The sequence below is a fragment of the Microcaecilia unicolor genome, chromosome 4, assembly GCF_901765095.1.
Source record: "Microcaecilia unicolor chromosome 4, aMicUni1.1, whole genome shotgun sequence".
Classification (NCBI taxonomy): domain Eukaryota; kingdom Metazoa; phylum Chordata; class Amphibia; order Gymnophiona; family Siphonopidae; genus Microcaecilia; species Microcaecilia unicolor.
In genome coordinates, this window is record NC_044034.1 from 178772789 (window position 1) to 178787353 (window position 14565).

Sequence of the window (14565 nt, forward strand, 5' to 3'; positions counted from 1 at the left end):
GTCTTCAGGCTACAATACCATATTCCTCAGCGACCCTCCAGACCGGTCAAGACGCGTGGGTTATGCTCGCCTACCAGCAGAGGGAGACTGAGAACACTAACTTCAAACTATGTACATATAACCTGTGCCCAGCCCACAATAGCCAGTATTTTCTCAGTCTCAGCAGAGGGTAGACAGGCAGCCTGTGCAGTTTGTCCGGTCTGGTAGGAGTCGGGGATCAATTGAGAGAGTTTAGTTTTGTCTATTGATCTGTTCTGGGAAGAATCCCTGTGCCTGGACTAATCTGTGTGCTGGGGCTTGGTGGGACCTGCCATTGTCCCCTCTGGGGTGTCACACCCGGGTGGCCGGGTCCCTCCCCGTAGCTGGCTCTCCCGTTTGGGCAGCTTTGTGCCTCGGCTGCAGTTCTTATATTGTAGCCTTGAGTGCCGAGGAGTTGATAGCAGCAGCAGGGCTCAAATTGTGCTGCAGTAAAGTTTGAAAAAAAAAAAAAAAAGACCCAGACGGTGTGGAGAGCTGTGCAGCTGCACTCCGGAGTGCCCGAGCTGGTCAGCTGTTCTAGGTTCACTGCGAGTGGCTTAAATTGGGTGAGTTCCCGTTTTCTTTGCCTTTTCGTGGCTTTGGGGCTGTTAGCACTTTTCTTGTGGGGAATGAGGATGTCGGCGAAGCCGCTTCGGTGTCGTTCTTGTGCGTGTCGGGGGGGTCGACGTGATTGGCGGTTCCTTCTTCTTCTGCGGGGAACCAAAGGCTCAGTCCTCCGCTCCGCCGGTGTTAGCGGCGGAGCTTTCCGCGCCGGCCTTGCAGGAGGTTGCAGGGGCTCAGGCTAGCGGCTCTGCGGCGGTCCCGATTTTGGCGGGAACCGTCACCATCTTGGATTCGGTCCCGAAAATCCCGGACATGGTCGGAGGACCTCAGGGCAGCCCGGTGGCTGTTTTTTCTGGGGGGGACGTTTCAGGAAGGATGGGCTTCCCTCTGGAATTTGTTTGGTCTTTATTCCAGGCCTGGCAGGCGGGGCTGACCTGCACGGAGCCCCTTAGTCTGGGGACGGGGGGCACGAGCGCTAAGAGACCACGTGTTGAGGGGTCTGAGGAGTTGGAGTGTTTTTCTCCTCCGGAGTCAGAGGGCGACTTTAGTCCCCTAGAAGAGGAGGAAGGGTCCTTGTCTGGGCAAGATAGAGAGCTTACAGTGCCTGGGGAGGACCCTTCGGTGGTCCACATTTTTCACAGGGAGGAGTTAGCGGATCTTATTGAGCAGGTGTCTGCTAAGCTCAAGTTTGATCCGGCAGTAGCCCTGGCTCCATCCGAGAAGCAGGATCCGCTGGTTAAGGGGATCAGAAGGGTTTCTCGCACGTTTCCTATGAATGCGGACCTTAGAGAGATGGTGACGCAGGAATGGCACGCGCCGGAGGCTCCGTGTAGAGTGGCACGGGCCATGGTTAAGCTCTATCCCCTTCCACAGGAGGATAGAGATTCTTTAAAGCCTCCGACCGTGGATGCCTTAGTGACGGCGGGGACTAAGGCTACGGCAATTCCTGTGGATGGAGGGGCTGCCTTGCGGGACCCTCAGGACAGGAAATTGGAGACATTTCTGAAGTGCAGTTTTGATTTATCTGCGCTGGCTTTGCAAGCATCGGTTTGTGGAGGTCTAGTGGCTCGAGCATGTTTTCACTGGGCTGAGCGGCTGCTAGATACTCCGCAGGTTGAGAGAGTCTCCTTAGTGCAGGATTTGGCAAAGTTGGAGATGGGGGTCGTCCTTCTTGGCGGATGTGCTGTATGATTTGTTGCGCGCATCGGCGAAGAACATGACCCTCGTGGTGGTGGATCGACGGGCCCTGTGGTTGCGGGGCTGGATGGCAGATGCTGCGTCCAAGGCAAAGTTGTGTTCGCTTCCCTTTAAGGGTTCTTTGCTTTTTGGAGAAGAATTGTATAAGTTGGTGAGGGGTCTTGGTGATGCTAAGATCCCTCGGCTTCTGGAGCTTCGTCTAGGGGGGCTGCGGCGCGAGGCCGTTTTTGGGAAGCTCAACGGTATCGGCCGGGTAGGTCCTCGGGGGGGACCAGGGGTCGTTTTTTTCAGAGAACCTAGTCCTTTCGTGGTGGCCGCCGGGGGGGGGGGGCAAGATGCCTCTTTGGGAGCAGCCGGCACGTCCCGTGTGTCGCAATGATGGTTTGGGGGTCCAGCCTCTGGTTCGCGTGGGGGCTCACTTACGCTTGTTTTACCAGAGGTGGGCCCAGATCACGTCAGACCAGTGGGTGCTGCAGATAGTGCGAGACTGGAACGCACTGGAGTTCAACGGTCCTCTGTCTGATTTCTTTCTCGTCTCTCCTTGTCACTCAAGGCGCAAGAGCAGTGCGAGACACTCTGTCGCGTCTGATCGGTTTAGGCGCTGTGGTGCCTGTTCTTCCAGGAGAACGAGGAGCGGGTTGTTACTTCATTTACTTTGTGGTTCCAAAGAAAGAGGATTCCTTTCAGCCCATTTTAGATCTCAAGAGGGTCAATGCGGCTCTAAAGGTTCCTTCCTTTCGGATGGAAACGTTGCGCTCTGTCATTGTAGCAGTTCAGGAAGGAGAGTTTCTGACTTCTTTGGATTTGACAGAAGCTTACTTGCACATCCCCATCCTAGAGGCGCACCAGCGTTTTCTTCGTTTTGTGGTGTTAGGGAGACACTTTCAGTTTTATGCGCTCCCGTTCGGCCTGGCTACAGCTCCTCGCACCTTTTCCAAGGTGATGGTGGTTGTGGCAGCGGCTCTACGGTTGCAGGGCATTTTGGTTCATCCGTATCTTGAAGACTGGTTAATTTGAACCAAAACACAGTCGGAGAGCGAGGAGGCTACCGCCCGGGTGGTGACCTTTTTGCAGTCGCTGGGTTGGGTTGTCAATCTGGCCAAGAGTCCCTAGTTCCGTCTCAGTCCCTAGAATATCTGGGAGTCTGTTTCGACACGAAGAGAGGCCGGGTGTTTTTGACAGCTCCTCGCATTTCCAAACTGCAGGTTCAGATCCGCCAGCTCCGAGCTCAGAGGGCGCCTTCGGCGCGGGAGTATCTTCAGGTGTTAGGCCTGATGGCGGCGACTATAGAGGTAGTACCTTGGGCCAGGGCCCACATGAGACAGTTGCAGGGAGCGTTGTTGTCTTGTTGGTCCCCTCAGCCCCAGTGTTTGGAGGAGAGGCTAGCGCTGCCGGAGATGGTTCAGCGCAGCCTCTGCTGGTGGCTCCACACTCCGAATCTAGCGAAGGGTATGCAGCTAGATGTGCCAAATTGTGTGGTACTGACCACGGATGCGAGTCTGTCAGGCTGGGGGGCGCATTGTCTAGGGCAGGTGGCTCAAGGGCGTTAGACGTCGGAAGAGGCATCTTGGTCCATCAACCGCCTGGAGACGCGAGCAATTTGGTTGGCTCTTCAGTCCTTCCAGAGTCTGTTAGAAGGCAAGGCGGTCAGAGATCTTTCCGACAATGCCACGGCCGTCGCTTATGTAAATCGACAAGGAGGGACGAAGAGTCCAGGATGAGCTGTAGAGGCGGCGGAGTTGCTGGGGTGGGCAGAGGCTCATCTTCAGGCTCTCTCGGCAGGCCATGTAGCAGGAGTGGACAATGTCAGCGCGGATTATCTGAGCAGGCACACGTTGGATCCCGGAGAGTGGGCTCTTCATCCCTCCGTGTTCGAGCGGATAGTGTTGCAGTGGGGTCGGCCGGTGTTGGATCTCATGGCGTCGGCCGACAATGCTCAGGTCGCTTGGTTTTTCAGTCGTCGAAGAGATGCTCGAGCCGAGGGTCTCGACGCGTTGGTCCTGTCGTGGCCGACTCAGCAGTTGCTCTATGTGTTTCCGCCGTGGCCGATGGTGGGCCACGTGGTGCAGCGGATCGGTCGTCATCCCGGCTTAGTGATTCTGATAGCACCCAATTGGCCTTGTCGGCCATGGTACGGAGATCTGATGCATTTGCTGGTGCAGGATCCGCTTCCCCTGGGGCCTCGGGTGAGACTGGTGCAGGGGCCGATCGAGATGGCCGACCCCTCTCCATTCTTGCTTACGGCTTGGCTCTTGAAAGGCACAGATTGAGAAAGAAGGGTTTCTCGGCCAGGGTAATTGATACGAAGTTGCGGTCACGTAAGAAGTCCACGTCGTTGGCGTATGTGCGGGTGTGGCGCATTTTCAAGAATTGATGTCCCTTTGTGGGCTTCGGTGATGGAAATTTTGGAGTTTTTGCAGGATGGTTTGGACAGGGGGCTCTCGCTTTCTTCCCTGAAGGTGCAGGTTTCCGCTTTGTCTTGTTTCAGAGGTAAGATTCGGGGAGTCTCCTTGGCGGCTTCTCCGGACGTGGGGCGGTTCCTGAGGGCAGTGAAGTTGATTCAGCCGCCCCGTCGTCCGATGGTTCCGCCTTGGGATTTGAATTTGGTCTTGGAGACTCTGGTGGGTCCTCCGTTTGAACCATTGGCATCCATCACATGTAAAGATCTTACATTAAAGACTGTTTTTCTGGTGGCCATTTCCTCCGTTCGTAGAATTTCAGAGCTGCAAGCATTGTCTTGTAGGGAGCCTTTTCTGTCTTTTGCGAAAGAGAAAGTGACTTTGTGTACGGTTCCTTCCTTTGTTCCTAAGGTGGTTTCGGCGTTTCATGTGAATCAAGTGATTTCGTTACCGGTGTTGGGGGATCGTTCGGGGGATATCTCTCAGCATCGGTTGGCTAAGTTGGATGTTCGCCGCGTCTTGCGGTCGTATTTGAGCAGAACGAGAGAATTCCGGGCTTCGGATAGGTTGTTCGTTTTGTTTGGAGGTCCCAAGAAAGGAGCTGCGGCTTCCAAGGGGACTCTGGCTAGGTGGTTGAAGGAGGCTATTGCCTCAGCTTATTTGTTGAAGCGGTGTACGGTGCCCCCGTTACTTAAGGCACATTCTACTCGGGGGGGTTGCTGCTTCCTGGGCGGAGAGTAGTTTTGTTCCGCCGCAGGATATTTGTAAGGCAGCGGCATGGTCGTCCATTCATTCCTTTGTGAAGCATTATAGGATTGATGTTCAGGCAAAAGAGGATATGTGTTTTGGAGCGGCTGTGCTGTCTTCTGCTTTTCGAGGGTCCCATCCGTAAGTTTCTACTGCTTTGGTACTTCCCACGCGTCTTGACCGGTCTGGAGGGTCGCTGAGGAAGGTGAAATTAGGCCTTACCTGCTAATTTTCTTTCCTCTAGACCCTCCAGACCGGTCAAGAGCCCGCCCATTTGATTATCAGAAGTATTGTTAGTATCAGAAGTATTTGAGCCGTGTTCTGCTATGACTATTCCTTCACTTTCTGTGGGTCGGAGAGTTTTCTTCGATTATAATAATTTACAGAGCGGGGCGCTTGACGTTCCGTCTGTCTGAGCACACTGTTGGTGTTTGGCTATTGTTTTTTCCAGGTACAGGAGTTTCTAGTTTCAAAGTTACTGTTGCAGGGGTTTTCTCTGCTTTGCTAAGTGTATACTGCCTATTGTGGGCTGGGCACAGGTTATCTACTATAATAAAACTCACCCTCAACGTTCTGAGGACACTGACGTCAGTGAAACCAAGCCCTGACTTCCTTCAAAAAGGTTCGAAAGTTCGTGGTGGTGAAGCCACCAAAATCGCTCCGGGCCCCGCCCTCGAGGGCGGAGCAATGGCAGAACAACGAAGGGGTTGGCAGGGAGGGGGTGGGTGGGAAATCACTCCGGGCCCCGCCCTCGCGTCAAACGTCATGACGTTGGGGGCGGAGCAATGGAAGAACAACTAAGGGTTGGCCAGGGAGGGAGGGAGGGGGGGTGTTGGCGACGAAAATCTTGCTAGCGCCCGTTTCATTTGCTCTGAAACGGGCCTCTTTTACTAGTATTTACATAGTTTGAAGTTAGTGTTCTCAGTCTCCCTCTGCTGGTAGGCGAGCATAACCCATGCGTCTTGACCGGTCTGGAGGGTCTAGAGGAAAGAAAATTAGCAGGTAAGGCCTAATTTCACCTTTTGGACCACATAGAAAAGCTTCACGGGTATATGACTGCTGGCTTTTCAGGTACTGTGGGCTCAGGTGAATTTATAGTCCTAAAGGTTTAGTACAAAAAAGCTGTCCAAAACACAAGGAGTAATTGTGGGAGTGGGTTTTGTATGAATATTTAAAATATTTAGACACCTGGAATACCTTAGAGGACCCAAGTTCCAGGGCCGAGACTGAGGAGGGGTTAGCATATGTAGAACAAATCAGCATGTCTCAATGGCAGTTCCAGAAAATACTGTTCCATTTTGTTTATCTACTTGCACTTAAAACCTAAACTGTCAGTTCAAAAGTCATTCAGTACTTATCCTAACACAAGCCCCTGTTTGAAGCTTTTCTGCATCGGAAACTTTACAGTGGTAGAAATCTTTGAACTGAATGGCAGTTTTTCTCATCTCTTTATCTGGTGATTGCTTGTAGGCAAATCACAGTGTTGAAATAAACCATTCTCACTGGGCATGACCAATCAATTTAGAATCCTCAAGTGCCCTTTTATTGGCTATCTCGACTATTTTAAGCTGTTGAAAAGTAATCTCTCTATTGATCACGAGACTATGGCCAGATTCCAAATATAGTGCATTCTAGAAAGCATTAAAAGCCTGGTTTTTCAAACATATAGCAATTCTTAGCTAATAGACCTCAGCGGCACCACTCCGAGCTCTCAAATGTTCATTGCTCTAAGCTTTACGTTCTCACTCATCATCGGTCTTTAATTTAAATTCTACTCGGTCATTTCAATTATAATTAAAAAAAAAAGAGTTTAGCTTAAAGACTTAGTTTAATAAGTGTTCTTGAAGAGCAAAATCAGCAAAGGGGCTTATCTGCCCCTTATGCCACTGACATTAAAGTCTGCTGTGTGTCATTGAAACTTCCTAGTCTGTCCATTATTTGCTGTCTTCTTACTGTGACTCTCCCCTTCTCTGCCTCTGTCTCCCACTCTTTGTTCTTCCCTTTGTTTGAGTGAATGATTGTTTACTGTTATTCTTTCCTATCAACATTTTGTAGTTCCTTTTCCTACTTTATTTGGTATGTGTTAATTAGTTTTGTAAACCACCCAGATCTGCAAGTCAGTTTGGGCAGTATAGCAAGTTGTTTTAAACTACAAACTGTAAATAAACCAGAAAATGTGTATGTATTAAATAGCAAGTATAAATATATTCAATTTCCATGGGATAATTTTCAAAGGGAAATGTCCATATTCTTTCCCTTTGGGAATTGGTGTGCAGAAGTTAGTGAGCCTGTTTAGAAAGTGACCCTTAGAATGAATAAATCCCTTTAATTTACCAAATATTCTAATGCTCGATATGTTCTATTTTGAATAGAATACACTGTTCAGTCTAACAGTATTCGAAGAGGAATACTGATACTCCAAGACTTAGCTACTCGTTTTCCCTTGCCTTTGAAGAGTCAAACCATTTTAAACCCGTTCCATCCATATAACCAATAAAGCAATTCTTCATTTTCATATTCGTACACACCACATCCTGGATTTAGACATCCATTTTACCCTTATTTCTCTCTATAAAAGATAAAAGCCCTTGGACACAAATTAGATTTTGGAATCTCATACAAATAATCTATGAGCACAAAATATTTCTTCATAGAGCAGACATCAAGTCTGCTTTACCAAGGGCTTTTCCCTTAGGCTCAGAATAAGCTTGATACATTGGACTCATAATGTGCACAAGATAGATGCATGTTTTCTAGAAATAGCTGTCAAAGACATGACAGCAAGCTGCTGTAATATTTGTTTACTGTATTGTATTAGTACAACATTATTTCCAAAGCATGTTTTCCGTTTACTGTAACTACGTATTGCAGGTGTGTAGGGAGCAAACCATGAGGAAGACTTTTTTTATTCTTCTTGTGACTGTGAGCGTTACCTCTTCCACTGATGGTGAATAATCACCACATTTTATATAAAGAGATGAAACAAGTTATGTTAACACCATTAAGAACTTAATCCTTTCAGCACTTTTTGTACTGAAGTTTTGGATAATAACACTGTTGGAAAATTGAAGTGTCAGCTCTGGTTTTAGGAGGGTCACATTTGAATGTGTTTATACTTGGATGTAGACAAAGGAAGAATATTTTATATACAGATGACCAAAGATTTTTATATCCATGTGTAATGGCCCTTCATTCTTTGTACTAGCTAGGTGAAAATGGTCTTGGCAATAGAAATGGACATTACTTGCTGTGCTTTTATTTTTATTTAATACTAGTAAAACAGGCCCGTTTCTGACACAAATGAAATGGGCGCTAGCAAGGTTTTCCTCGGAGTGTGTATGTTTGAGAGAGTATGTGTGAGATTGACTGTCTGTGAGAGAGAGAGAGAGAGAGTGAATGTGCAAGTGTGTGTGTGTGTGACAGAGAGAGAGAGAGACTGCTGGGTGCGAGTGTGTCTCCTCTTTCCCCCCTCCCTCCAGCCACCCAGCGATTCGCCTCTCTCCCCTGCTCCCCCTCCAGCTACCCAGCGAGTCTCCTCTGTTCCCTGCCCCCACTTCCAGCCACCCAGCGAGTCTCCTCTCTCCCCTGCCCCCCTCCAGCCACCCAGCGATTCTCCTTTTTTCCCTTGCCCCCCTCCAGCCACCCAGCAACTCTCCTCTCTCCCCTGCCCCCCCTCCAGCCACCCAGCGATTCTCCTCTCTCCCCTGCCCCCCCTTCAGCTACCCAGTGATTCTCCTCTCTCCCCTGTCCTCCCCTCCAGCCACTCCTCCACTTTAATCAGCATATATTAAACTAGTAAAAAAGGCCCGTTTCTGACACAAATGAAACGGGCGCTAGCAAGGTTTTCCTCGGAGTGTGTATGTTTGGGAGAGTGTATGTGAGAGTGACTGTGTGAGAGACAGAGTGAAAGTGTGAGTGTGTGTGTATGAGAGAGAGAGTGAGTCTGGGTGTGAGGGTGTTTGTGAGAGAGCGTGTGTGTGAGAATGAGAGTGTGTGCAAGTGTGTATGTGAGACACAGTGTGAGAGAGAGTGTGTGTGTGTGGGCGAGAGAGAGAGTGTGTGAGACACAGATTCTCTGTGAGAGTGAGTGTATGAGACCAAGCGAGTGTGTGAGTGACTGTGTGGCACATAGAGAGTGATTGTGATACAGTGTGAGACAGAGTGTGTGAGAGTGAGAGTCAGAAAGACATTGTATATGAGAGAGAGAGTGTGAGCCGTGCCCTCCCAATCCATGGCCATCTGTCCCCTGCCCCCTCCATTCATCCTTTTCCAGCAATTCCCCTCTCTCCCTGAGCCCTGCCATCCCAATCCATGGCCATCCATGTTTCTCTGTCACCTGCCCCCTCCATTCATCCCTATCCAGCATTTCCCCTCTCTGCCTGAGGCCTGCCCTGCAATCCATATCCATCCATGCCCATCTGTCCTCTCCATTCATCCCTATCCAGCAATTCCCCTCTCCCTGTCCTGCCCTTCCAATCCATGCCCATCCATGCTCCTCTGTCACCTGGCCCCTCCATTTTTCCCTATCCAGCATTTCCCCTCTCTGCCTGAGGCCTGCCCTGCAATCCATATCCATCCATGCCCATCTGTCCCCTCCATTCATCCCTATCCAGCAATTCCCCTCTCCCTGAGTCCTGCCCTTCCAATCCATGCCCATCCATGCTCCTCTGTCACCTGGCCCCTCCATTTTTCCCTTTCCAGCATTTCCCCTCTCTGCCTGAGGCCTGCCCTGCAATCCATATCCATCCATGCCCATCTGTCCCCTCCATTCATCCCTATCCATCAATTCCCCTCTTCCTGAGTCCTGCCCTTCCAATCCATGCTCCTCTGTCACCTGGCCCCTCCATTTTTCCATTTCCAGCATTTCCCCTCTCTGCCTGAGGCCTGCTCTGCAATCCATATCCATCCATGCCCATCTGTCCCCTCCATTCATCCCTATCCATCAATTCCCCTCTTCCTGAGTCCTGCCCTTCCAATCCATGCTCCTCTGTCACCTGGCCCCTCCATTTTCCCTTTCCAGCATTTCCCCTCTGTGCCTGAGGCCTGCCCTGCAATCCATATCCATCCATGCCCATCTGTCCCCTCCATTCATCCCTATCCAGCAATTCCCCTCTTCCTGAGTCCTGCCCTTCCAATCCATGCTCCTCTGTCACCTGGCCCCTCCATTTTTCCCTTTCCAGCATTTCCCCTCTCTGCCTGAGGCCTGCTCTGCAATCCATATCCATCCATGCCCATCTGTCCCCTCCATTCATCCCTATCCATCAATTCCCCTCTTCCTGAGTCCTGCCCTTCCAATCCATGCTCCTCTGTCACCTGGCCCCTCCATTTTCCCTTTCCAGCATTTCCCCTCTGTGCCTGAGGCCTGCCCTGCAATCCATATCCATCCATGCCCATCTGTCCCCTCCATTCATCCCTATCCAGCAATTCCCCTCTTCCTGAGTCCTGCCCTTCCAATCCATGCTCCTCTGTCATCTGGCCCCTCCATTTTTCCCTTTCCAGCATTTCCCCTCTCTGCCTGAGGCCTGCCCTGCAATCCATATCCATCCATGCCCATCTGTCCCCTCCATTCATCCCTATCCATCAATTCCCCTCTTCCTGAGTCCTGCCCTTCCAATCCATGCTCCTCTGTCACCTGGCCCCTCCATTCATCCGTATCCAGCAATTCCCCTCTCTGCCTGAGGCCTGCCCTCTCAATCCATGGGCATCCATGCTCCTCTGTCCCCTGCCCCCTCCATTCTTCCTTTTCCTGCAATTCCCCTCTCTTCCTTCCATGACCCCCCCTCGCATCCATGCTCCTCTCTCTCCCATGTCCCAGCCTGGCCCGCCCTCTTGTTCCCCCCCCCCCTTTCGCATCCATGCTGTTGTTTTTCTCATACCCTCCTGCTCCCAGTGTTCAACTTTGCTGCCCACCCTCTTCTATCCCTCCAACATCCCTTTTTTTTTAAAAATTTACCTCCGTGGTGGCGGTTTCGGCAGCGCAGCGTCAGGGAAGGGGGCGGCGTTTCCGACGTCTAGCCTTCCCTTCGCTGTTCCGCCTTCTTCTGACGTCATCATTGACGTCAGAAGAAGGCGGAACACAGCGAAGGGAAGGCTACAGACATCGGGAGCGCCGCCCCCTTCCCTGACGCTGCGCTGCCGAAACCGCCACCACGGAGGTAAATCTAATATACTGAAACGCACCGTGCGTGGGTGCGATCAGTTTGTTTGTTTTTTTTTCTGCCCTCGCGATCCGTTTATTTTTCCCCGCCCTCGACGTCATGATGTTTGACGCGAGGGCGGGGCAGCGAGTCTTGGTCAGTGGCTTCACCACCACGAACTTACGAACCGTCTGGGAGTCTGAGTGACTTCAGAACGTTGTCCTCAGAACGTTGAGGGTGCCTTTTATTATATTAGATTCCCCCCATGTGCTACAGAAAAGCACCAAGCACATCCTATATAATAAAACGCACCTTCAACGTTCTGAAGCCGTATTTCCGGAATGTTGCAGGAATGATTCAAGGCTTGAAGGCTTCACTTTCTCGGCTTCAGAATGTTGGAGGTGCGTTTTATTATATAAGATTTGTTTTTAAGATCAGAATAAAAGTACATGTGACTGAGCTAAACTCTGGATTCCTATATTAGGATTTCTATATAGAAACTTTGAAATTGACTTCAGGTAAAGACCTTATGAACTATCCAGTCTATCCAGCCATACCATCTGCTAATCTCTACTATCCCTTCTTCTCTCTTAGAGATCCTCTGCATATGTCTCATGCTTTCTTGAATTCGTATATAATCTTCGTCTACCACTTCCACTGAGTAGCTTTTGCATGCATCCATCATCCTTTCCATAAAGCAGTATTTCCTTAGATTTCTCCTGAGTCTATCCCCTTTCACCTTTATCCTGTGCCCCCTCATTCCAAAACAGATGGATTGAGCAGATGTTCAAACATGTACACAAGACATATAGGACCCCAGTCTTCTAGTCCAGGTTTGCAGCAAGGGCATCTCAGCTCTACTGGAGAAGCTGTTGTGGCCAGAGATCGTACCTCTGTATTTGGTAGGATTGTAGGTTTGTTGTATTATTTTGGGGGCAGGGTTGAAAATGAGGTTATCTCAAAAGCCCAGGTCCCCATTCTTAACTAAAATGTATGATGAGGTGTGTAATCAAATGCTGGCAAGTAAATACATAGACAAACATAACACACAGAACTGCTTCTGGAGATGTTTGGCAGCTGGGGGGGGGGGGGGGGGGGCTCGGATGTGACCTTTCTATATCATAAATGGGTTTCCCAGATGTTCTTGACCTTCTGGAAGGGTACTGTTTGCAAAACCCACTGGTGAGGGCAGAGTAAAGCCATTGCTTTGATGGAGCATTTAGCTGTTTCAATCAAGGGCCATATGACTCATATGAGAAGGTGTGGCCCTTTAAATTTTAATCCCGTTTCTTGACCTGTTTACATTGTCATTTAATCATGAAACCAGACTGTTGGTTGGATGAATTGACATACACCTTTGTTTTTCTGCTTATATAACTGTTGCCCTGTTCTTAATTCTTTTGTGCCGTTATAGAATATTAGCATAAATTCGCAGTTTTGCACCTAAACTTAAGCACAAGCACATACACTGTGCCAAATGCTGGTATAAGTGCTGAGGCCTAACTGTTGGAGTTGAATGCATAACCCCTAGTATTCTGTAATCTGTGTGTGTGTGTGTGTAACTCATAGGCACACCCCTGACCTGGCCACGCCCCTAGAAGTTGCACATGACAGAAATTGCTTACACAGGTTCTAGAATAGTGACTAAGGTCAGTTGCTTACACAACTACCAATCGGTTCAATTAGCACCAATTTAAGACAGTAATTGGCTATTAATGCCAATTAAAAGTCAATTATTAAGTTGTGCACACAACTGACCTTAGCCTATTATTGAATTAAGTTGTGCACGCAACTGACTTTAGCACCAGCTTTGCACGCTAAGCATAAATTTGGGTTCTCCTCCCAACCCCAATTTAATTCAATGGTTGCACCCAATAAAGAGTTTGAAAAAAAAAAAAAGACAGGTTTTGAAAGTAAAGGAAGATATGTACTTTTACTGTTGAAAATTGGTGCTAAGCTGCCATATGTTTATGTAGTCTTTATCCCAGTGTGGACATTTTGAAAATTACTCTTCTAAAGATGCAGTAGGAGTTTACTGTGCTAATGCGCTGCAGATAATGATGCTAGTGTTAGAGAAACCCCTCTAACATGATTTCTAGAAAATTAAGCACGATCTCTACTAAGCCAGCTTAGATGGATATGAAGGCTAATTGGCGCTTGTTGTCTTTTTCAAATCTATAGGACCATCAGCCTTTTGCTAATGCTCACAGTGTGCTGGCCCAGTCTCAGAGACGAGCAAATGTGTTGAATAAAGTGGAGTACGCTCAGCAACGCTGGAAGTTACAAGTACAAGAGCAGCGCAAGTCTGTCTTTGACCGGCACGTTGTGCTCAGCTAATCAGGACCTTTCTTTCCAGCCTCAGTCACTAGAAGAAGGTGCCCCAAGCTATGTGAGTACAGAGAGTGGGGAGCCTGCCTGATATGTCTGCTCCTGCTGGACTCCATGTACCACTGCTGACTAGCCCATTCCAGCTCCCCTGTACTACCCCTTTCAAAGTTAGGAAACTAAACTACATACAGATTTCTCTAGCAGATAAATAACTTTTAAATTTTAAGTAGTTTTCACTGATAAGTCTGTGGCCGTGGATGGCTCTCTCACTTAAGATAAAAATCTTATCATGATGATGTTTTCTTTCAGTTTTTTTATTGTACTTTTCTGTGTGCGATCCTGATTTTGCAGAAAATTGTAAGAGGTCAGCTGCAGCGTCCTGCTCAGTTGCTTCACTAGGAGAACTTTTATAAACCTTTTTCTCCTGATGGTTTTATTGCGGTCTATTGAAAACCAGTATTTTCTGTGCCAGTCTTTGTATCCTAGCTGTAACGATAGGTACCATAAGGTGTGCTTTGGGCTGTTCCACACCATGGTAAGTTGCTAAGTATACATGAGGTGGCGGGTGATCGCAGAATTCATGGCTCTGCGGTACATTACAGAGAAGTGGAAGGTAGAGAACGGATAGACAAAGGCACATACATTGAGTGTTCTCTTTTGGTAACACTGTGGAAGAAGCTGCTTTAGAATTAGCACATTAAATGTTCATGTCACAAAAGAACTAGACTGCATTAATGCTCTGTCTTTTGTCCACTTCAAATATAGTGGAAGTTGTCTAGTCTAGACACTGTGTTAAAGGCATATCATTAGTAGGAATGACATTTCTGAATTCAGTTTATGCACATATCAATTCCCTCTCCCCTTTGAATATTTGTCAGTGATAAAGATAGGGTTCTGCTGAATTTTAATGTTGCTCCAAATACTCCGTCCCTTTACTGTTTTCATTGGACAGATTGCTCTGTCTTTTGAAGTAGTTCTGTAAAAGTTTTAACACAATGCATGGTGGGACAGTGCTCGTATTTTGATCATTTACTGACAACACAATGCATAAAACCTTTCCAGCCTCCTTTTTGTCATGTTAATGTGTGGAGTAGACTCGAGCTGTGTTACCCATCACTACAGCCAGTTTCCCCCACAGCAATGCAACAATAAAATAATCTGTGAAAACCTCCTCA

At 48.6% G+C, this 14565-nt stretch overlaps 1 protein-coding gene across 2 annotated transcripts in view; it reads left to right on the forward strand.

The window, feature by feature from the left end:
- The window catches only part of TMEM9B (TMEM9 domain family member B), a 41425-nt gene extending 26860 nt beyond the window's left edge, over nucleotides 1–14565 (forward strand). For both annotated transcript variants that reach the window (XM_030201018.1, XM_030201017.1), the window contains exon 5: nucleotides 13244–14565. In XM_030201018.1, the coding sequence (XP_030056878.1) occupies nucleotides 13244–13399 (156 nt within the window). In that variant the 3' untranslated portion in view covers nucleotides 13400–14565. The remainder of the gene's footprint in view (nucleotides 1–13243) is intronic.